This window comes from Galendromus occidentalis, unplaced genomic scaffold (assembly GCF_000255335.2).
Source record: "Galendromus occidentalis unplaced genomic scaffold, Mocc_1.1 scf7180000077495, whole genome shotgun sequence".
Taxonomy (NCBI): domain Eukaryota; kingdom Metazoa; phylum Arthropoda; class Arachnida; order Mesostigmata; family Phytoseiidae; genus Galendromus; species Galendromus occidentalis.
Genome location: NW_003805483.1, coordinates 107169 through 130818, shown reverse-complemented (window position 1 = coordinate 130818; position 23650 = coordinate 107169). Strand labels below are relative to the sequence as shown.

Below are 23650 nucleotides of genomic sequence, written 5' to 3'. Positions count from 1 at the left end.
AAAAGACTTTTAACTTCCTTGGAGGTGGACCTCGATGAGCGTAGGTGTACTCGCTCCCGAAAGCATCAAACTACCTAGTACTGTCGAGGCTTTGTGATAAATCTTAACACGGCACGCCGCCGAGAGGTGAAGTGACGAAAAGTGTCGCCGCGGTGACAAATGATGCCTCTTCCCGACGGATACGCGCCGTACATTGCGTTAATCCATGCGTAGGAGAGATCTGCTGAGGTTGAGCGATAAAGAGAGCGGACAGAAGCATCAGCATAAGCTTCGCTGAGCTCCATTATCCGTCCCAACGGAAAATCGCAGGATTTCGCAGCGATTTGGAAGTACCGTCGCTGCAGTCAAGCGTCAGAACCGACCGAGCTGTATCTAGGAGCTAACTCATCCGTGCTTGCACAGAAGTACAGAAGCATGATCCGCTCGTTCGGCGGCACAGGTGAGGTCCTGGACAGAAGACGAGTCATCCTAACAGCAGTCAGGTGTACTACCGAAAGGAAGTCTGACGCTCAGGAGCAGCAGAAGGCTCTAATGGACACAGACCTAAAGAGCTCACTAGCGTCCGAGTTGACCGATTGGTCTGCCGGGCGGCTGGAATCAAGCAACGACCAAGCGTCCGAGCGAGACGGGGGACCGACAAACGGACGAAGGGACGAACCATCGGTCATTTCTGCGTCCATCCAATCAGGGATGAATATCGCACTGAGAGTATCGCATACATAGAGCTCTTGCTGCGATGGCTCCTCTTTCTTCTCGCTGGATTGCCGCTGGTCCGTGCTGCGCCACGGCGGTGGCATATATGGTTCGGCCGCAAAGGAATAAGGGATCCACGCCGACCATCAAACTCGGCCATGTGTGGCAAAAAGGAGGATGGACGACGAGCGAGAGAGCTCCTAATGGACGTGTATACTTTGACGACGGCTCGCTCGCTTTCTATCTCTTGATCCATAACTAACCGTCGGGACCTTAAACGTCAGCCTCCGCACGACAAAAGTTCGCAGCGGCGTTGTCTCCGCAGGTTCTAGTCCAGTCGTAGTGGTTGCGACAGAATCTTAGAGGTGCAAGACGCGGGGTTTGAGAGCACTCGTCCGGTCAGAAGCTCATTCCTTTTCAATCATATCGGAGCGATCTCCGATCAGAGACGTCCCGCGTCTTCGTCCACGAAGCCACGAAACGATTTTCTGATCGATGAACTCAGGCTGGTCCCACTGCTCGGAATAACCGCCCACCTTTCGGTCCGAGCGGGGTCAACGAGGGCGAAACTATCAGAGGAACACCAAACAAGTCGGTCCGCTAAAAACCAGCGATTCCGCGATATATCGATGCGTCGTCGGATAAAAAAGAATCGTACCGGATTTTTGTCCTCGAAGGAAGAACCGCTACGGACGACATTGGATTTCCGCCCGAGCCGCCTCAATTTTACAATCGTATCCGAGACTTAGATGAGGTGGTGGAGGTGGCCGTGGGAGTAAGGGAAAAAGCGAGTCGGAGTCTGTCGTGAGAGTTCTCCATCGGCTTCGCTTTTCCCTCGATTCTATATGGAATTCTTCGAAGACTCCGACCGGGAAATTCCATTTGAACAAGCTTGCGACGGAATCGCACAACCGGCCCACGAGAAACTATCTTTGTTCGTGCGGAAACGAGCTCTCCGACGTACTATCGCTCGAACGCAGAATTCGAGAGCCCTAGAGTTATACCGCTTTTGCGCACATACGGACTTCCGGATCGTCTCTGTCGCGCCCATCCCGAGCTGGAATGAGGCAGATAAGTTTTGAAGACCGAATGATACATCCGCGCTAGCCCCGACTGGGAAAGCGAGCATGAGAGAACCCGTTGCGCTCCCTCTCCCGGGAGGTAACGTCCCTCGTGGGATTACTGGAGTCGCCCAGATCAGGTCCTGTGCTTATTTACGCTGTCCAGCGATTATGACAGACGGTGGACCAGAACTATCGCCTTCGTGTGACTTCAGATGAGGATTTCTGTTTTTTCGTCGTGTTTTCCTCCACCTGTCTCCTGCAAGACGCATGATCATGAGGTCTCGCTACCCCTAGTTTAGATCCCTCCCAATTGGCAGCGTTATTTGCTTCATCGTGAATTGTGAACCTCCATGAGAAGGTTGAGCCCTTCAGATTATTTGTGACAAGGGATCAGTCATCCGAAAGAGGTCTCACCCAGAGTTCCAATCGCAAACAGTCACTCGGATAGATCTGAGAGGCGTTGAAATGTTTTGTGGAGGAACTCGATTGCTTTGAAAGGTTTTCACGAAGAAAACGTTGGGGAACGAGTTTCAAACACTTTACCCTGAATAGATCCCTCTCTGGGCGAATCCCAGTGAAGGGACAGAGCAGCCTTCAATCGGGAAGCTCGTAATGCTAAAACCCGATTTAGGGTTTGACTGGCTCGAAAGGGCCTTTTTTCTATTAGCGGATGGAGTGGAACGATCGGGGACCCGAGGGAGGGGGGGGGGGGCGGATCTGTCGACTTTCTCCAAGCTAGAGCATTCCAAGACTCGAACATCCGCAAACCACGCAAAGCACATTCGTTCGCTTGATTCTTGGAAGAACGAAATTAGGGAGAAAACACTTCGATCCGATGGACGAGTATCGATGATCCTTAAAAAAGTGAGACGATACTTCTAGATCGTCTTCCGTGTCCGTCGGCGACGGTCTCTACCTATCAAAGGAGCATTCGACTATCACGAGGCGGGTTATTTTTAGCGAGGATTTGTTCATGTCGCATGATCATCGATATCCAATCGGGAGGAAGACGCCTCAGCCGTCCAGAGACCAGAGATCAAAGCTCGAGGGATGTTCTCCCTCCAGATGGGGAGAATCGCAGACCTCTTGGAAGCGATTCGAAATCGACGGAGGAACGCTCCAAGACACAACCGGTAATTCCGATTCACATCGAGCCCTTTGGAAACTCTTCAATCGATCGTTCGAACCGGCTGGGTCCTTGGTCTTTGCCCCGAGTCACGAAAACATCTTAAGACAACGCGGACACTTCTCGGAGTTTTGGGAGAGACTTCTGCTTCAACTCCCTCCCACCGCAACCTGGCGGCGCGACGTCAGAGTACGATCAAGGTCCCAGATTCATTCCTTAGGCATAATGCTCAGGGTCTCCTTACGGGGAAGCCCGGAATGATGCGCTATAATGTCCCTGAATGATCCTCTCCGAGTCGTTCCCTGTGTGCTTTTTCCTACGGTCCATGAGGCCTCTCGTTCGATCCGCTCAAGTTGAGTAGCCATTGTTCAACATTTCGGGTTTTTAGTCTAGCTGAAATCATCCCACCAGGTCTCTGAGCGGCAGTCCTCTCCCATCCCAAGCCCGACCAAAAACCCACAGAAGATGACCATTGTCCGCGGCGACAAGACCGAGCAAAAGTTCCCTCCTGGATCCTGACTTTCCATTTCTCATCCACCGGGAGCGCCTCGAGCGCACTCTTCAGAAATCTGAGCGAAATTCCCGCGCGGGGAAATGATTTCCATGCAGAGAACACTTTCGAAGCGGGAGCATTTCTCGCTGATAACGCGAACAATTGAACACATGGGAGGGCATTGTATCCAAGCAATAAACGCATCAGCTGAACGCCCCGAGCGGAACTGTCCCCAGCAGGCATTCTGCCAAACTTTATATCGCTCAAAAGACAGTGATTCGGCGAGCTGCGTGTCAAATTGCTCGGAGCACTTGTCAACGGCAGATCCCAAGGCATAGTGTCCGCCGGCTCCGATCCAGCTCGGTTGGCTCCGGCCCCGATCGATGGTCGATCGTATCGGGCTACATTATCTCGGTTCGGGGATTGAGTTCGACCAGGTCGCCGCTCATGAGCTCAGCCCCCGAGGGACTGCCATGCGATTCCGGCTCGGCCAAATGAACATGCGCGTCAGGTCCTATTCTTATGTCTTTCTACCCACGGCCGACGACGGTCTATGCGCTTATATCTCGGCAACGCGGGGAAATCTGGCGTCGTCACCCGCGAGGACGACCCGGTAATTATGTCGCGCCCCACGCTCGTGGACCGTTGAGCTCCTTCTCAGACACCTACGTTTGGGAATGTCGCCGACGACTGCAATGTCCCAATGCAGCGAGACGCTGGGGAGACAGGGGGGGGGTAAGTCGTTTTGCCGCAGGGTGCTTCATTCCAGCCGTCATCTAGTTAGTCCATTCGTTCGCGAGTCCTACGACAGGAGAGTTCTATGACAGTCCTACTGGGAAAATTATTCCGAGCCAAGCTCGTCAGAATGTTGCTCGGAACTTTTTCTCTCTGAGCCTTGGAGCCTGCCTGGCAATGAGCTCGGACAGGTATCGTAACGCCGGGATCCGCGGTGAAGTATGAAATGCTCAGCTCCTTCGTGTCCTCGTCGGTGGTGCTCATCCTGTTGGAGGCCAATGTTGCAAAGAAAGTTTCTCGCTAGAGTTCCCGCCGGCATTCAAGCCTTTGTCGAGCAATAGGCATCTGTCGTGGCCAGCGGCCATGCGCGACAAAGGCCACCTCCGCCTCCTGTAGACTGGAGCTGAATGCGGTAGAACGTGCATTCACCCGGTATTGTCTTGAAATTACTCAGGGACGCGCTGTTTGTCGCGTTCTCTCATTCGGAAGTAGTTCATTCGAAGTTGCTCGGGGCGCTGACGCGACCCGCTCAATCGGTTATTTTCTACGTCAAATTCTGGAGGACACGACCGACACCAAACGCGACCTATCCATCGCGGTGTGAACTCTCGTTTCAGAGTTTCCGCTGTGGAATCTTCAGCTTGCGGAAAATCGGAGTGATGCTGCGGTTCTTCTCAGTGAGTAAGAGAAATTGCCGGAGGTCGGTCGATTATAACCCCAGGAAAACTCAGAAGCGATCCGGGATGCCCAGGTTTTCAAGATCGGCGAGACAGAAGGCGGGTGGGAAGCGTTCCCGACGCCGCTCTGGGCCGCTCCCCACGCGAGTCGGGTCAGGTCAGGAGTCATTTGGTAGTCAATCGGTGCAGCTTCCGATTCCGAGCGAGGGAGAGGAGGACGGGAAATGCGTGGAGGGACTCACAAAGAAATTCAATCAGACGTTTCGGCTCGTGAAAGCAAAAGAAATTCACCCCTCTCTAGAATTGGGCCCGAGCACCGACGAGTGCCGCAGCCTCATCTGAGCGTGTGACCGTTCCGTGGCCTCGGTCGCCCATCCGGAGCCAAATCCTTCGATTCCGATCCTTCCCCTTTATCGATGTATGAATAGTCGCCGTCTCGCGGCAAGAGACTCTTGCGAGAGGCTCTTATTTAGATCGAGTCGACGCCACGGGAATCCGACGGAGCTAATCCCGACGATCTGAAGGCGTCTTTTCAATCTTGCCATTGGGCCTGTGATTCCTTTGTTCCAGCCTCCGTCACCCTTCCATCTTCCACTGTGTATGTCATTCTTCCGCTGTTTCGACGAAAATGGGCCCCACTTTATCTTCAGAACCTAGTCCACGCGAAGAATCGCGCACTCTGTCACCCTGAATCCCTTCACTTTGTGCTTGCCTCAGCCGTGGCTCGCTATTAGCCGCAATCTGGAGGAAAGGACGCCGCTGGCCGGCCGCCCACCCGCCTGCCTGGCTCCCTGACTCCCTCAACTCTTTGTTCTGACCGAAGTGGTCCTGTAACCCGAGAATACGCAAGCCGAAGCCGCCTCGCCACGGACCCCAGCGGTACTAATGCCGTCCAACCGTCCGTCCGTTCGAGCCACCCGACAGTCGACCGCCTGACCGACCATCTGCACGAGACGGATGACTGAGCTGCTGCAACTAACTCATCTGCGAGAAGAACTGAAGAGATCTGACAAACCGCCCATCACAGAAAAGTCCACTTTTTCCTCTCTTCGTCCGCCTCCCTCTGGCCGACCGACGCTTGTTCGAGCCGTCATCGTCGCGCCTCTCGGATCTCGCCATCTTCTTTCCCCGCACTCGAGCGAACGTGTCCTCCCGCGTACAGTTATCTCCCTCGCTTTCTGGTTCGGGGATTCGTGCCGGGGGTGAGTCGCATTCACCTCGAGCGATTTTTTTCTCTCACCGAAACAGGAAGCGCATTTGCTGATTCCGCGCTGGAACCTCGAGCAGCTCGCCGACGAAGGGAATCGGAAGAACACTTTGTGCCCTCCATTCGAACTCGTCGACGACATGAAGGTTTTCCCTTGTTGTGGAAAGTGATAATGAAGCTTCCCGCGCCAGAGCACTCCATTATGCGCGACTCATTATTCCGCCGTTCGGACAAGATCTTCCGTCGCTCGACGCCGAAACCCTTTCTGACTGGAAAGAGATTTCACTACGTGCTCGAGAATATTGCGAGCTCGGCAAAGCTCCCTTACGATGCCGCGAGTCCGATGGTTTCCGGACAGCGCAACTCGCTCAGCTATCAAAGAGTATTCAAAGTAGTCGCGGCGGCGCGCGCTGGCGGTGCCAAGCTCATCACTAGCTGACGATGTGGATAACGTTCCTCCTGATTCTAATTACCGTCACGACGACTCAAAACCGTGGAACGCAGGTCCGTCGCGAGCGACTCCAACTCACACAAGCTGCGTCAGGTCAGATTGAAACGGATCTCGTCCCGAGGCTGTGAGGTCGCGAGACTCGTCGTGCAGAATATGACCCTGACTGCGTACTGCATAGGTACAATAATTAAGATTCATTCGCGGCTCGAGCCCATGGAAGTCGGACCGGGAGTCCCGAGAATTCCTGCCGCATTCGGCTCTCGGGAACTAGCGCTTTCCTGCGGAACGCCTTCGGTCAGACGGAGCCGTAGGCGGAAGGCTGGAGCGGGGCCTGAGTCGTGTCTCTGTCACGAAATCCGCGACAGGCTCCGCTCGACGAACCAGAAATACACTCGAAATGAAGGCAACGAGAACGTCCCGCAACATTGTGTCGAAAAAAAACGACGAGAATTCAACGCGATCCCCGGACGTCAGTTCGTTGCGAATGCGAGGACGCGGAAACTGGCGCAACACTGTTGCCCAAGAAGGGCATCACGGGGAGCACGGGGTCGACGACAGACTCTCGCAATTTCGACCGGAGTTCGGCAGAGAAATGGGGAAACTCGGATAAAATGCCATCATGTCGCCGACCCCGTATTTGCGGTGGGATTACGCGCTCAGCATCCTCGCTTTCAGCGTCAAAATGAGTTGCGGAAGTGGAGCGACCGACGAAGGTGCCCTAATGAACACCTGCTAGAAAATTAGCTAGTAACTTTCGCAGATGAGGAACTCCGCAGTGACGATCACCGTCACCCGATACGAATACTTACTCCGAGGGAAGGCTGACCGCAATCATCCGAGTGGTATCGAGCTTTCACGCATTTCGGCATTAGATGAGGAATATCATTTTCTTGACACCCGGCTCGGGTGACCCGGGGGACAATGTCTGCCTGCAGCGGCTCGTTCGCTGCGAGATTCGCGAAGCAAGAACCCACGATGTGGATTGCTTCTTCGACGAGCTCGCGCGATCTCGTAGCCTCTGATTCATTAAATTTTGGTGGCCTGGCGGGAGGTCGACAGAGCTGCGACTTGGTTCTTGCTTGCGCGAGCGAAATCGTATTCACGAACTCCACAAAAACAAGTCAGTCAGTCAGCCAGTCGTTCTTCTCTCTGTTTTTCGCTCCGTCATTGTCTGGAGCTTAATTCGGTCGTCGTCGCCGTGGTCCATTCATTCTCTTATTCATTCACTTCTACCCTTAGGCAGCCCCGCCCCTCCCGCTCCTTTCAATTCCCTCTTCTATTCGCTTCCCATGGTGTTCTTAAGGTCTTCTTCTCCTCTTCCTCCTCCTCGCACTCGAGGCCCGCTTCGTTTCCTCCTCAATTCATTTATCTAGTCGCCAGTCAATGGTCCGGTGGTGTCTTGTTCCTGGCATCGCGATTTTTTCTTCCGTTCTTTGTACTTTCGTCATAGGTGGCGGTGAGCCTCGCATATTCCGGTTGAGTGAGAGCGTGACACTCTATCTCGAGAAGATCACTTCCTCATCGGAAACGACGGAAGCTGACGCTGATTCGAGAAGACTGAGGAAATTTTCAGGCGATCACGCGGCATATCAGCGTCCAGGGCGGAGATCAATCAGATTCATCTTCCGGGAGAGAATTTATTAATTCGCTTGGAGGGCTGTCTCGTTGCAGTTCTGAGATCGAGATGCGCTGAGTGATCGGCGCAATTCTTATCGCAAGTCCGAGAACCGCTCCATGCCTCCGGATGAATATTACCCGCCACAGAGCATCGGCTCCTAGCGTTGGGAGGCATCGAAGACAGGCAGCGGGATCGCGAGCCTCCATCGAGACAGAACGGCAAAAACGTATTCCTCTCCATGATATTCTATCCCTTCTCCCCGGACACCTCTTCAGATGGCGTGCCATGCCTCTCTTGCGTCTGGCATCTCGAAGAATCCTGTGACGGGTGATCATCGCCGGCGTACGATCCGGCCGTCGACAGCAAGATGGCTCTGAGTACGCTCGGCCCACTTTCCTTGACACTTCGGTCTACGATCCGTGAATATTTCACGAGGGAAATATTCACTGATGCACGCCCGACGCGATCGGACGTATCTTCCGAGAGACACGTCCGTCGTCAGCGAATGGAGCCTTTCGGCTGAAATCGGTGATTCGTCGCCCTCCCTTCATACCAGCTCGCCTCCGATCGCGGTGCTTTGTCCCCCGCGCCATAAACCGCCTTCGGAACCCTAGCGCTCCCGCATCCCACAGAGGATTCCTCACGTAATTCGACCGTAAATCCATAACGGCGATCACAAAGCGCGGAATCCGCTTGTTTCGAACCACATCGACAGTAACATGGATCGGGAAGATGAGCTGAATGAAAACCGACGGCAAACTATGCAAACAACGTGATCAACGAACTCTCATCGACTGTAATTGCCTATCGTTGTCGAGTGCGCGGTCACGCCGTGCAGCGCCGAGAGCGGGGTTCAAGAGTCACTTGTTGTTCGACGTGGCAAACATTATTAGCCAGCCGGCCGGCCGTCCGACCGACCGACCGCCCTACCGCCTTGCTGAGTCGCTTGCTCGTTGTTCTTATTGATGCCGTCGCAACGACCGAGCATAGCAATACAATGCACGTCGTACCTCTAATCAGGGCTTCCCGAAGAGCTCGTTGATGAGGACAGGAATTAGCCGAGGAATCACAATGCGGACTCGAGTTACTTCACTGGCAATGGAATCATCGGAGGCGGTGATTCTTCCAGAGCTCTCGCCGAGTCTCGCAACGCGGAAGAGAGGCTCTACGAGGCCTGTCCGACTATTTTCCTTCAGCATCTTCCGGGGTGAGCATCGAAGTATTCGAGCTCCCTAAATCGCATCGTTTGAACACGAGTCAGAATTCTGCTGAGGGGAATAAGGCGGGGTCACTGCATTACTTGCTCGAGGACCGGACCCATCGGTTTCCTGAAGACATCACGGAGCCGCCACGACAATCGACTACTTATTGAAAGCCCGCTCGCGAAGAACTCGGGCTGAAGAAAAGACTGCGCGATCGACCAATTGGAAGAAACAACGAAAATAAAGCGAAGCTGCAAGTCCTGCTTATTTAGCACTGGATTCGGCCCACGCTATGAAGGCCGCGGCTGCCATCTTGAGCTCGTGCGAGCTCAATACGACTGGTGACTGAAAGGGAGAGCCTCAGCCAGGCGATCATGAGAACGGTCAAGAAGCAAAAGGTCGATAGTCGTTTTTTCCCTCCTTAGACTTTGGAGGAGCAGCGGATCATATCTCTAACGCCTGGGCACTTTCTTCCAGCCCATCCCATCGCACAGAATTACGTTCATACAAACTATATCCGCGCCTCAATCGACGCTTTCCGTTCGACTGATTCTCCAACACGTTGAGCCGAATTTGCCTGTAAGTGGGTATTCAACTTCCATCTCCGACTCGGTATCTTCCTCCGTCCCTCTGAATTCGGACTGTGCTCTCGTCCTGCTGTCTCGACTCGCAGGTGCTCTTCCCCTCATACGGCAAAACTCGATTTGATAACGCGCCCGCCTGAAGCGGCTCTCTGTTCCTCGTTCATGAGCACACGCTCGGGAGCTCTCCAGAAAGAAAAGAGGAGAGTCGATGAGACGAGAAACTCCGGAACAACATCGACTCGCTTTCGGACTCGGGTGCGCGAGCCCAAGCGATGATTACGATTGAGATTATTCCTGAGTAGGGCGATCTCATGTATGATTGGAGGACTTCAACGTCGCGTCGGCGTCGAATCCCCCTCTTCCCTCACGACGCCGACGAGCCAACAGAGGTGCAATGACCGAGAGGTTCGTCGACTGCCGAATAGTCGCACTGGTCCTGAAAGTGAGCTATTCCCGTCGGAGACTCGAACAGCGAATATTTGAGGTTAGCAGAAAATTCCGATTGAGAATCTAGCCGGGAATCGGATTTCGCACGGCGGGGGGGGAATCGCCATAAGTCGAAAAAGAAAATTCGTACCTCGATCCGAGGATCAGTTCTGGGATGTTCGATTGGAATTAGCTCTGGTCACGCAAGCTCCATCTCACCGGAGAAAGCATTCGAATTCATACGATTCTAGCTGGATCGAAGCTGAGGCGGAAATTCGGAGAGCAAGAAAACATCGGAAACGGTAGATTGCCTGATGGCTCGTATCGATTTCATGACGAGCCCTTCGATTCGACTCGACCAGGCCGCGAGCTCATTTCCCCGTCAGAACCTAATGCATTGTCCCTTAACCCTCTTCGATCTGGGGGCACGACCCGGACAACTCGAAATTTTGTACCTCCCGATCGCGACCGATGTTTGCGTTCCGAATCCGTGCTCAAGGGGATTCGACCGGGTTCTTCTGGAGTTGGTCGTGAGAGAGCAGAACGAAACTGAGCTCATAAAGATATACTCCTAGCCTGTTGGGAACTCACCTTCTTCGACGTCATTCCTCGCTGCCGCTTCGAGTAGCATGACACTCGGTACAAAGTGTACCTTGTACTCAACGAGCTTCCCTCCGCCATTAATCTGTAAGGAAAAGTCCGCTCAGTTGCTGATGATGACGTTATGGCTCATAAATGACTGGACCCACGATCCAGCGCCCGATGCACCTCAGTGTTTCCCCAATGGCTGGCTCGGGACCCACGCGTCAGCAGCGCCGCGACCGCTATCGATTCGAACCGTCCGCTCCTGCTTATTCTTCTGATTAGCGATCGGCTATAGACACAGTTGGCAAAAAAATCCTCCTGAATCCATGCTGGTTTGTGCATTCACGAGCGAAAATTTTCAATCACGAATATTGCTGTGATATCCGAAGGAGCACCGACTGCTCGCCTCAGAACTCGAAGCGCGAGACCCCTCGAGCTCCGATTCCTCTGTACGCGCGTACAGAGCCTGTACATGAGCCAATCGGATCCGAGAATTAGGTGCCTCGGTCAGACCAGGGTAATGCTGATAACGTTGGAGATTCTCAGACGCCGAGCGGACTCTCATACCTACAATCTGCATTGTATCAGTACGGAGATTTAACTTCCGTGAACCTCCTCGAGAGAGGCTTCCCGTGTCCTGACTGTGCACGTCACGATCCTCTAGCGCCTAGACGGAAATTTTCATCGAATGAAGGACGATCTTATTTTCGAGCAGAAGTCACTTCCAGACTTCTTGACTTCGAGCCTCGTTCGGGAGCATGGGACGGCACCTCTTCCCGCGAGGTCTAGGAATTTCCAAAAGGTCTGTTTCCCTCCCGGTCTCGCTCGAAGTACTAGGTACTCTGGCTAGGTCTTCGGTCGCTTTATATTTCCCTCCGGACGATTCGCGGAGCCATATAGGTACATTACTAGATTGCAAATAAAGACCAGACAGGCTATGCAAGCATGAATCATTGTTGTTTGCTGTCTAGAGCGGATACTCGACTCGGAAGTCCCCTCAATTTATCAATGAGCTCCCGAACGCAACAAATCATTCGAGACCATGTACAACCCATGCCGGAAGCATGTTCCTTGGTCGAAGACCGACTGCGCTCTCTGTGGAAATTTTCATCTTCTCTGATATCAGATCGCCGAATCAGAGAATGACCAACACGAGCTTGATCCACAATGCGGCCGGTAGACCTCGGGGTGGGCGGGGGCGCATCCGGTCGTCGACGCAACTACTTTCTCCGCGCTACTGGGGAATTCTACCCATCGACGACGAATCACTCCAGTGATCTCGATCGAGGAATGACGGATGGAGAACATTTCCACTCGAAGCCTAGATGAGATCGCCGAGAGCTCCTCCGGAAATGCCGTATTGTATATGAGACGCTGCGCTACCGATCGCTCGCCCTGTCCCGTTCCACTCGTCGCGAAGAATCCTAGACTTTAGACTCCATGATTCTTCTGTCTGGGGGGCAATAGGGGATTGCGGGAAGCGCAGGGAATAACCGCTCCGAGTCCTGTGAGGAGATCCTCGGGCCGGCCGGAGGAGAGTGGATTTCAGCTGGATAGAGGTCATTACGAGCGGGAAAAAAAGAGAAACCGATCATTGAGAGTAACAGAGGCAACTGCGCAGCTACAGTTGCTCGCCACGAGTCCCGAGGCATCGGCATGCCATCGAAAATTCGCTAATTATCCCTCCTAGATAAAACAATTGCACTGTTCCTCTTCTCGTTCTCTCTTTGTCGTAAGCGTTCTATTCTGACCGGCGGAGCGAAAGCACGCGGAATAAGGTCAGCGAGAGAGTGCGCTCAACCTCACGCGAGGGGAGATAGAGACTTGAGCTCTGGAATGTTGTACTGCCAGGAAGGATCATCCACGTAAAAACCTCGGTGCTGTCTCTCCCGAGCCCTTGTCTCAAGTGGCGCGGAATTTTTTCTCCTCTCTCGCTGGGCGTTCATCTAAGTGATCCAGATGAGCAAGTTTCGTCGACCCGCTGACATGGAGGTTGCGGAGCCCGGCGTCCTCGGGCTGAACGCGCGACTAGTGCTCATGTCACCTGACCCCGGGGCTGAGAGCCAATGCACTTTTGCGGAGAACCAGGATCCCGGGCAAAGCCTGCTTCCGGCACCGCTCACCGTAGAGCGAATGTTTATTTCTGACGTACTAGATCGAGACTCGCGTTCCCCATTCATTCGATCTCGGAGCCGAATGGGGGCAACGTATCCGCCGGCCCTTGCCAGCCGGGGTCGCTTGCTCGTCGCGAGTCCGTATCCCGTACAAGGATATCGTCCTCTTGCGTCCGTCGCGCCCAGTGGACGTCCACGTCCGGTCTGCCTTAGAATCTTCCTGTTGGCTTCTCGCCAAGTCTCTAGCTTTTATTCCATGCGAAGCCTGTCTGACTGAGGAAACTCTAAGCTGCTCGTTCAGTGTCCGCTTACTCGGTCGACAGCGACGTATGCCGTACCTCTCAAGGGCCGGACCGTGAGTTCAAATGCCTGTAGCTGACCTACCACAGCGAGCCGCCATCGTCACCGACACGCGGGTCGCCTCTCTCCTCTCCACAAATAAACTGAGCCGGTAATTTCTTTCGTCCTGTATATTATTATTACGCTTCGCATCCTCTCTTCCCCCCGAACCAGCATTCTTGGATAGTTCGATTAGAATCCACTGGCAGCGGGGACAAATACAATCAATGAAGGCAGAGAGGCTGGCCTTCGACTTTTTTTCTCCTTCCACCCATCGCTCCAGCCGCGAATCAAGTTGGCGAATCCGGAGGATTACCGTTCCTTCCACGCGCCTCCCAGGAAAATAATCCGGAAAAGACGTATTAGGAGCTGATCGACAGGTGTTCGGCAGCTTTCATCCGTATGGTCTTGAGAGAGTCGTTCGTCGCCCCGGCCGCATCCGGCAAGCCGACCGTCCTCGTTGCGAGAACGCCGACTCCCGCGCCGCCCAGCGCAAGCGCGTTCGAGATTCGGCGCCTTTGTCGCAACGTCTTCCCAGGACTAGTGGTTTCGGCAACAACTTTGTGCTCCAGAATAGCGTCAGCGCGAGTTGCTCAACTTCAGAAAGTGGGCGTATCGAGCTTCCTCGAGGACAGACGCCGATCTCGCGCTACTTATTCAGCTGCAGGGCGTACGCGGCACCATGCTGCGTGACGACCTGATTTTATTCCGAGGGAAAGAGACAGTTGTTCTCACCAACTCAAGATCCTTCCTTTGCCCTTTGCGGCAAGCCTGCTGGAGACGCCCGGCTCAGATCGTCTCTTGGCTTGACTGACCGGCGATCAGAGAAATCTTAGTCAGAGCTCTTAGTTAGAGCCACCTCACGAATTGTGTCGCCGCAACGCCTTCCCAGCAACTTACCGAAGGAAGAGCCTGCCCACCGGACTCCACTCATTCATTCGGCATTTTGACCGAGCGCGGCGGAGCAAGGGCAGTCATCCCTTGTCGGCTGGTTTGCCACATTCTCTCTTCATGACGCCGAAATCAAATTATTCGGATTGCGCTCGACTTCAGAGACTTCGGAGTTTGACTACACCGACTGAGTCGACCTCCGAAGTATTCCCTTGTTGTTCATGCTTGCATACCTCATACATATATCTATATGGCCAGGCTCGAGACACGACCGAAGGCGACTTGAGCTATTTTCCAGATTCGCTCGAGAGCCCCGGAAGCCATTCCCCGTCGAAATCTGCACATAGATTGAGGACGCCGGGGATTTAGTGAACACACAAAGTCATATTGGCGCAATCGGGGCCTTGGCCTCCGACAAGCGCGGTCCTTCGTGACGAACAAGAGATGGCGAAATCGATGTAAGACAGATCGCATAGCCCCTCCATAAGTATATATTTGATTCATGGCGATCTGTCAGGTGGGATATGATTCCTGCGCGCCGATGGACAACGGCGGATCTCATACATCGGGTCCTCTCGGCCCTCACCACCGAGGCGAGCTCCGATCCCCGAGGGTATTCTGAGCAAGCGGTTGCCGAACAGGGTGGAGCAGGAAGGTCGTCCCGCCAGTCGGTTTGCGTTCTTCCTCCGTACACTCTTCTCCCCCTCATCATCAAGACCTGGAGCACCTCGACGCTAATCTCCCGAGAGCTACTCGGAGCCATAACATGCCTTTTTCGAGAGAATCCATCGGAAAAGACCTATACTCGAGACTCGAGAACACTTCAGATCGATCCCTCGTGCTGATACGATGACAGCATCGCGGGAGAGACGGGAACTCAATCGTTCGCGGAGCGTGGTGAATTGGTGAACATTGTCGCGGAGGAGACGTCCCATCACTCTACGGATCGGGAACACACTGGTCTGATTCAATCGAGCCGTATTATCGATACACAGACGTTCAGTAGGGACTGTGGTTGAGCCTGGCGTCTCACGACCCCCATCAGCAGCCCGATCACAGAGCTCGCAAGTCGTCGTGATTCCTGCAGGTAGGCGTGCGCTGAATAAATAGATGATGAATCGATAGATTCATTCGGACCCCTCCGCGATGTTCGCTCCTCGGTTTTGGTTGCGCACTGAACGAGAATCCGTGTCATCGCTTATTCCTATGCTCGATATTTGCCATGTGACTCTGCGAAATTGCTTTTTTTTGCCACGATGAGGTATCCGATAACACGCTTACTTGCACAGGGAGACGATGCATGCGATCAGAAAATGTCGCTCGATTCGCCGGCGAGATCGGACCTCCCGAGGGTGTCCTGGGAACCGCGAAGTGAGCCTCCCGCCTGGTGTGGCTCCCCGAACGCCACGAAACACGCGTCGCGACTTTCTGCTCTCGAATAGTGTTCATCCTCGATAAGCCGAGGGGGTGAATCGATACGATTTTCAAATCGCCCTCGAAACTAGCTCCGGGAACTGACGAACGGGAAACTGTGCCCACGTCTCGCCGGAACGACGAACCCATCTCGGTCCGTCGGAGCAGTTCGCGGCATCCGTGAGAAGTCCCCTCTCGGAAGGTATCCATCTCGATTCGAGTTCAACACTTGACGCCTCATGTCGAACTCTGATTTGTATTCCTGAGCGAAAGTCCATTTGAGACATCTTCCTACAGATGGAGAGCGAATCGCCGATAGACCATCTTCTCGCGCCATTGAGCGGAAGAATTCCCTCCACCGGAAATCGAGCAAATGATTTCGGAGTACCATCAGAGCCGGAGGGTCCGAGTCGATGGGCTAGAAGAGAGGGATAATTGCCGAAGACTCCGCCGATATTGGCTGAATTTCATTTCGACTCCAGCAGTCGCTCCTCGCCGCACCTGTCGAGGTGAGATCTCGACGGTTCGGGCTTCTCGATTCGGCGCACAGTCTTCGCTCGGAAATCCGGAACCCGTGAAGCCGGACGGCGACTGCGGAGGACACGACGGGATCCGGGAAGCCACCGGGCAAAAATATCGCATCCTTTCAGACCGACAGAAAGGAAACCGAGGGAGTTGTCTGCGACAGGTCCAGTGGATAGGGAACGTCAGGGAAATATCGGTGGTGCTCCCACGACTGCGAGATACGCGGTCTATTGGGAAACAAGAGAACAAACTTCGGAGAAGAGTGCCCGCTCCTCTTACCGCGTTCCTTTCAGAGACAGCCGAGAGAGGGGAGATTTTTCCGAACGGGTTGGACTACTGGCTCGGATGCGGCACCGCATAAAACCTCGTGAATTCAAAGGTTAGATGCGAAGTCAGCACACAAGCATTGACTTCAGGGATCCATTGCGAATGAAAACACCGAAGCGGCATTGCGGCGCGAGTTGATTGCGGGAAGTTCACGCAGCGAACAAGCCAGGTCTACCCACTCTAAATAGACCCGACGCTCTATCCCTATTCCCGGGAAGCCGCTTCATCACTTTTGCCGATCATGCTCCGACTCGAATCTCCGGACTGGCGTTTGTCAATACGTGTGCTGCACAGAACGTAATTAGTTTCGCAGAAAATATTCGTTCTCTGTTTGATTTGTGGGCTGAATAAGTGAGTAGCTGGCGCGGGGAACACTCGGCCGGCTACTCAAACCTCCGGGCATACGGAGGATTTGATTCGTTCAATCCTCCTTCCCTCTTCGCTCCAATCTATCCCTCCGGCGGTTCGCGGTACTGGTCAGCGTCGGGAATAATACTCCCCCAAGTGAAAGTGTATCGAAATTCTCATGGAATCGAACAACCCCTGACGTTTTTCCGGGCGGATTTCCATTCGAATCTGCAGGTTCAACATCTTTGGTCGGAATCAACGTCTCGAAGACAGAGAAGGCCCCAAATTCGAGTTCCATCCCACAGGATCGAATTTTGCGAACTCTGTCTTCCTGGGTCATCCAACGACTTACGAATTTCCTCATTTCGACTCTCCGCGAGCGATATGGGACTCCGGACCCTCGGACTTCAGGCCGTAAAAGTCCTTCCGTTTAGTAAGCCAGCAATCAGCCCCTTATTCGATCAGAGAATTCGACAAAAATACTCGACACGGATGATTGGTTACATGGCGAACAACTGAGTGCACCGAAGCTCTGACGGAAAAATCGCTCAGATCTACTCAGCCCTAGCGAGTAGCTCAATTTTTCATCCGAAAAAAAAACAAATTCGGGAAGCTCGCCTCACTCACGAGGCGTCCGAAAGAGACCATAGTCGGGAACGGAGCGAACACTTGAGCAAAAACGTTAAATATTAATCATACGACAAAGTTAGCGAGCGACCAAGTGTCCGACTCCGCTGAGAGAGAGGAATCCGGCGAGTGAGCCCGCCGGACTCCATGCGGCGAAAGAATCAAATATAGTAGAAGCAATTCTGGCCTGGATGTTCCTAGACATACAGAACTACGTATACTGAGGATGGAAGAGGCGCGTTTGATGCAGCCTTCCCGGAACAGTGGGCGACGCAAACAAACGTCGGGGCTTCAGCGGTTAATAAACTTTGCAAGAAAAATTGCAACGGCCATGAGAGGAGGTCGTCGGCGTAGTTATCTCGTCGTCGCGGAAAAAGGACTCATTCTCGTCGCTGCTGTGACAACGACGACATAGAGCCACCGAGTTCGTGACCTACGAGACATTCACTCGCTCGAGCTGAAACCCTCACTGTCAGTCAAGGTCGTGACCCTCGGACGAAGGAGTATCCTCCCACCCTGCCGCACGAGGTCTTCGGAGACCGTTGTCCGCTCTCGGCAAATTCTCGATCTCCGGTCGGCGGATCCCCGGTCGTGAGCCGCAAGACAGAACCTTCCATCGATGCAGATGTTGTACAGACGAAGATGTAGGTGAAATGATCGTCCCACGACCCGGCACGGCATTTACCACAGCATTCGGCAATTGACCCTCGCGTCTCGAGTCCACGGTGGGAATCGTACTTCCGGCCCGTGCGTCCGACAAATGAGCCGAACGCGGGGTTTGTCGATGCCGATCGAGCGAGCGTACCTAGGCGATTCACAGCGCGGGGTGTGCCAGCAGGCACGTGCATCGGCTGACATGAGCCTTTTTCTAAGTACATATGTATGTCGGACGGTCGCCGCTCTCTCCGGCCCCGAGGGTCTAGTCGGGGCCGTTCGATCAGGACCTTCCTGAGTTGAGAGAGTCGTTGCCGGGCGAGCTTCCCTCGATCGGAGACATAGATACCTCAGACCGAGGGGTCAGCCCAAAAGTCGATGGAATCATTTGGGAAGTCAAATGCTTGCTCATATGTATCATGCGGACCAAATATCGAATCATCAATTTTCTTCCGACCTAAAACGCTTTCAGGGAGAAACCTTCGTGGTAGAAGACTCTGCTGTAATACATTTGCCTCTTGGAAAGATTGTGCTCATGCGGAGCGAGTTGTAGGCTCAGAAAATGAAAACAGCTGAAAGTTCCTCCGACAGAAGCGGGGCGGCCTTCCTTCCCGCTCGCTGTCGAATGCTATACTTGTGGTCCCGAAAACTGCGAGTCGCCTCCGTCATTATTAGGGCCTGGAACTTCAGGCACTCAAAAACTCGGAAATAGGCAGGCAAAAAGGCATCAAAAATCGTCGGAAAAGGCACTTTAAACGATCGAAAAAGGCATTTATTATGTTCGATTATGCGGGTTGCACATTGCTATTATGTGGTATTTCGCGTTCTCGACGGTGAGACCATGTCTCTGATCCGATAGCAAAGCTTTATATCGTGAGAAAGAGCGCTCAACGTCCACGCTCACCATAGGCGCATATTTATAACATGAGATCTCTGTCGGCGAAAGATGAGAAATCACGGCGTCTGTATTCCTGCCTTGTAGTGCGTCTCTTATTTCGACCAGTTCCTCATAGCCGGGGTTCTTCTCCTTAACTTTTTGAACTTCTCCTGGATGGACTCGGCGACGAAACCTTCAGCTGAGTTGATTCTCGCCTCAAGTTCTTCAAAGCATCCGATTGTCGAGCTCAGAGATTTTTTCGAGTTCTCAAGGCTCGTGATCGCACCGGGCACACTCGCGAAACTTGAGGCTACGAATGTCAGCTGGCTTCTCAAGCCGGGACGCTCTAACAAGTCTTTCGACTTCCGAATGGCAGCGGCCTCGCTGCTATCCAGATTTTCTACCACACTTCTGACGGTATCGAAGTTCGTTGCGTAATACAAAGCGGCGCACAACCATGTCCCCCATCGCGTCACGATCGGCTCGGGCGGAAGTGCCAAATTCGGCGCTTTGGCTCGGAAGGCTCGGATACGTGACGGAGCCTTGAGGAAGACTTTCTTAACATTCGCGATCAGAGAATCAACTTCGGGAAACAGAATCCGGATTTCCTCGCAAACCCTATGAATTCCGTGGACTATACAGGTCGAATGGATCATTTTCGGGAAAACAACTCTTAGTCCGACACCAGCCTTCTTCATATACGGAGCTGCATCGGAGACAATTAGCAGCACCCGGTCATGTTGGATTCCCTTGGGCCACAAAAGGCTCAGAGAGTTTAAGAACGCCTGGGCGACTGTCGCATGGTTCGTTTGCTCGACAATTTCTGATCCGATGAGAAACGCTTCCGAAGGTTCCCCGGGATTCAGACAGCCAATTATCGTGTTGACAACGTACTGCCCTTTAGCATCAGTTGTCTCGTCCACTGACACCCAAATTCGGTTGTCACCTACCACTCCGCGAATTCGTTGGAGCGTCGCGTCATACAGTTTCTTGAGGTAGGTTTTGCGCAGCGTTGTGTGATCGGGGATTTCATTCTTGCAGTACTTCTGTAGAAAACTCCGGAAGGAGAGATTCTGCAGCTTGAAGAGGGGAATGTTTGCTTCGTCCAACATCTGACATAGATCCATATTGAAATGACTTTCCTCTCCGACAAATCCAGGAAGTTCTTCAGGTAGACACAGATTTTGATCTCCGTTTGAGGGTCTCCTCATGCGTTCTTGATGCATCACAGAATTAACGTGCTGCTGCACAAAGTATTTCTTTTCTGTGTTCACCTCTTTCTCACACACCCTGCAGGTGAGCACGATTCCATCGGTCATGAAAAATTCTGCTCCAAACTCTTTCACATAGAGTTCATTCTTCCTTCTCGAACACAACTTCTGTTTCGGCATCGCGTACAACTTTATCTTAAGAGAAACGCCGTGAACAATTCGAAAGGGAAGGATTTTCAGAGCAGGAAATACATACACCTGAATCTTCTCGATACAACCACTATCGAGCGCACAGCTGAAAACAAGAGGTGTTCGCTCGGCACGTCACTCGAACGGGAATCGCGGCACGACGCAGACTTCCGAATCAATGAGACGGGCTCTCTCGAGCTTCGAGAATGCTTCTAGCGCCGGATATCATCTACCCGGAGCCTGGAATTGGGGCAAAAAAGGCAAAATGCCTGGGCGAAACGTGAAAAAGGCAAGAGTTCGCGAGAAAGCTGAAAATGGCGAAATCTGGCATTTATGGCATTTTGCCTGAAGTTCCAGGCCCTAGTCATTATATTTCGAAAGCCTCACCATGCCACGACTCAGAATCAGCAAGTGAGGTTTCGTCCCAGTCAACCTTATGGGGCGCACCCCATTCCTCAACTTGGGTGAAGCTCCGAGATGCCCTCCATGCCTTCGATATCCAATCTCATCAGGTGGATATCGACCCTCACCTCCGAAATCTCCAAGCGAAAAATCCTTGTGGGAATTTTTCGGCGAAGGTGATATCCACTCGATGCGATTTCTAGAAAAGAAGGCATTTGGAGAGACGTCGCGCGATTGGCGCCCTCCGAGGACTCCCGAAAAGCTTGTCTACGTTCATAAGATCGCAATGTCGATAATCATCCTCTGGCCAGGAATATAGGCGGGCTGCAGAATTGGAAACCGCAATTTCAAACGCCAGAAGGAGAGATGCGGCTTCCCATCCTCGACCGAGCGCCACTCGCATCAAGCACCCGACAATCTCGCCGGTTGTTGTTTCCGTTCTCTCCCATCGAGATAAGTTCGGAAATCCAGTACAATAAGTCCCCCATGGAGGCAGAGCAGAACCTCGACTCCGGCATTGTCGAGACAGGCGCAGAGACGGGTGGCCACTACCGAAAGATGGAGACAGCACAAGCTCGGCGTCGATTCCGGGGAATTCATAAACCGCTCGTCTGCATAAACATCGCTCAGCTTGTAGAGCACCTCCTCCTCGCCAGATTTGATCTCAATGAACTGTTCTTCTTCTGAGGAAAACAAGAGCCTCCCGTGAGCACCACGACAGGAGACCCGACTGAGGTGGCTCCGAGTATATGAATCGAAAAGTTGAGTCAGAACTTGAGTCGACCCTCGGAATTCGGTGAGGGAGTTCCCTAAACAAGAGGCCATTAACCGGGCTCGACGCTCAGCGAGAGCACATCATCCAATCGAAATCGGCCACCGACCTATGATACTGCGGAAGCATGCTTGAGCCGTGTCACTACATACACATACTCGCCGCCGAGCTCATTCCTTCCTTGAATTCCTCTGGCAAGATTTCTCATAATGAACAAGTCCGTACAATAACTCGTTTCAGTGAGGTCTGAGCAAGTATCGCGCCGACTTTGAGCAATAATCCAGGATGAGCCGGTGACTCCTAGGCTCTCCAACAATACTCTATTCGTTTTCCCGGGAAAACTTCTTAGGCAATCGATATCTGCAGGAGATAGATCGGAGGGAGCGGATCTCCTGTCGAATGAATTCGCGATGAACGTTATTTGGAAGGCCAATCCATTGTGAGAATGAATGTTCAAGCAGGAAAACGGCCGCGAAAGAGAGAGGGGTAAACAAAACGAGAAATATCGGATCCCGCGAGGCTGCCTCTGCAATTGCTCCTTCGACCGATGATATCCGAGGGATTAGAGGGGAGGAATTGCGATCGCCCGCCGAAGAACACACCCACGCGAGTTCTTCTCACTCGCACCGCTGGATTTCTCTGTCGTTGATCCGGGATCATTTCATCCGCGGAGACTGCGTTCGAGATGTTTCGCGAGGCAAAAATTATTCGCTCCGGCGAGATATACGAGACCTTGAGGCGAGAGTTCTACGTTGCAACAGTGAAACGGAATTCCGTATGCAACGAGGCCGTTCGCAACGTCGGCCGTTTCTGCGATAAGGCGCGTTGGTTCAATGTTTTTTTCCCCGGAAGGAGTTGGGCTCTCCGGCTTGGAAAACAGGACAACCTCCGTTAAAATAGCATTACCCCCAACAGAATGAGGGACTCGACCGGGACCTCGCAGGCGGCTGGCAACTCTCCTGTTCAAGCAGCTTTCTCCAAATCCTCAACGAAGAGCCACAGGCCATGGAGCTATTCTTGCCGCCGGCCCGTTCAGGGCGCGCGCTTGCAAGCGGGCGGGCGGTCCCATCCGAGCAAGCTGCTCTGTGCAAGCTACTCGAGAGGAAATGAAGGTCATCCCCGCCGGGGGCATGGCACGTTACCGAGTACCTGCCGGCTCTGAACACTCATTCATGATGCAGCTGAACATGACTTTGTGATCATTTTAGCTGGAGGGAGCCACACAGCAGAATGCCGCATTTTCTCCCAAATGTATAATAAGCATGAGCGGCGGCAGCAACGACGAGACGACACCTGCTGTGGGATAAATCTTCGATCGGTGCTCCGAATGTGGAGCACCGAATCCCGAAACGTAAGCATCCTTCCGTCTCCGAGGTTCCCGGTGCGTGCGTTGTTATGCCCCGACCACCGGACCAAAAACCTCTCGACTTCCGACGGCGACGGTCCCGCGCGATTCATCAGCCTCTCTATTTTGAAGACCGATTCTCCCAATTCGAGTCTACAATGAGGCAGAGCTCGTATCAATGAAACAGCGTAGCGAATTTCCGCATTCGACTCACCTTGGTCGTCCCGGTTTTCTCCTGTCGTTGTTCTTTGCGCTTGAGTTCCTTCTCTCGCTGCGTCCACTTTTTCAGTTGCTGTATCCGTCTCTTCTTGGCGTGCTTCAGCCGCTCTTGGGTGGACATCCGCTCCAAGGTCGTCATCTCCTCGACGAGCTCGTGGTGCTCGGCCATTATTACCGGAATCGTTTTCGGGCCTTGTTTTCACCGACCAATCAGCACAAATAATTCCTCAGCTCCGACGAATGTCCGCTGCCGGTTCGCTAGCTCAGAACTCGGCGGCAGCTTATCCGGACTTGGTGTTTATACATTTATATGTACAGAGTTTGATCCCGCGAAACTAGATTAGCGACTTTACGAAATGATCGTCGTCACATCATGCGTTACTGTCCTTCGACGTTACACTTTCTTGTCCGTGAACTTAGCACAATGATTTCGGTCCTCGGAAGAAAAGTGCTTCGATTTTCCGGCTTACGGTTGATCATGATTCGCGGCGGGTCTGCTCCCTCCTGAAAGAAGAAAAATATATTGGATTATTCAG

The 23650-nt window shown here is 53.1% G+C and overlaps 1 protein-coding gene across 1 annotated transcript in view; it reads right to left on the bottom strand.

Annotated features, from left to right (window-relative positions):
• MYPT-75D (Myosin phosphatase targeting subunit 75D) overlaps positions 1 to 23358 on the bottom strand; it is a 30432-nt gene extending 7074 nt beyond the window's left edge. Inside the window, exons 1-2 of the mRNA XM_029112323.1 lie at positions 23110 to 23358; positions 10868 to 10961 (exon numbers count right to left, since the gene is read on the bottom strand). Coding sequence (XP_028968156.1) covers positions 10868 to 10961; positions 23110 to 23283 — 268 coding nt within the window. The 5' untranslated portion in view covers positions 23284 to 23358. The remainder of the gene's footprint in view (positions 1 to 10867; positions 10962 to 23109) is intronic.
• Between the last annotated feature and the right edge of the window lie 292 nt (positions 23359 to 23650).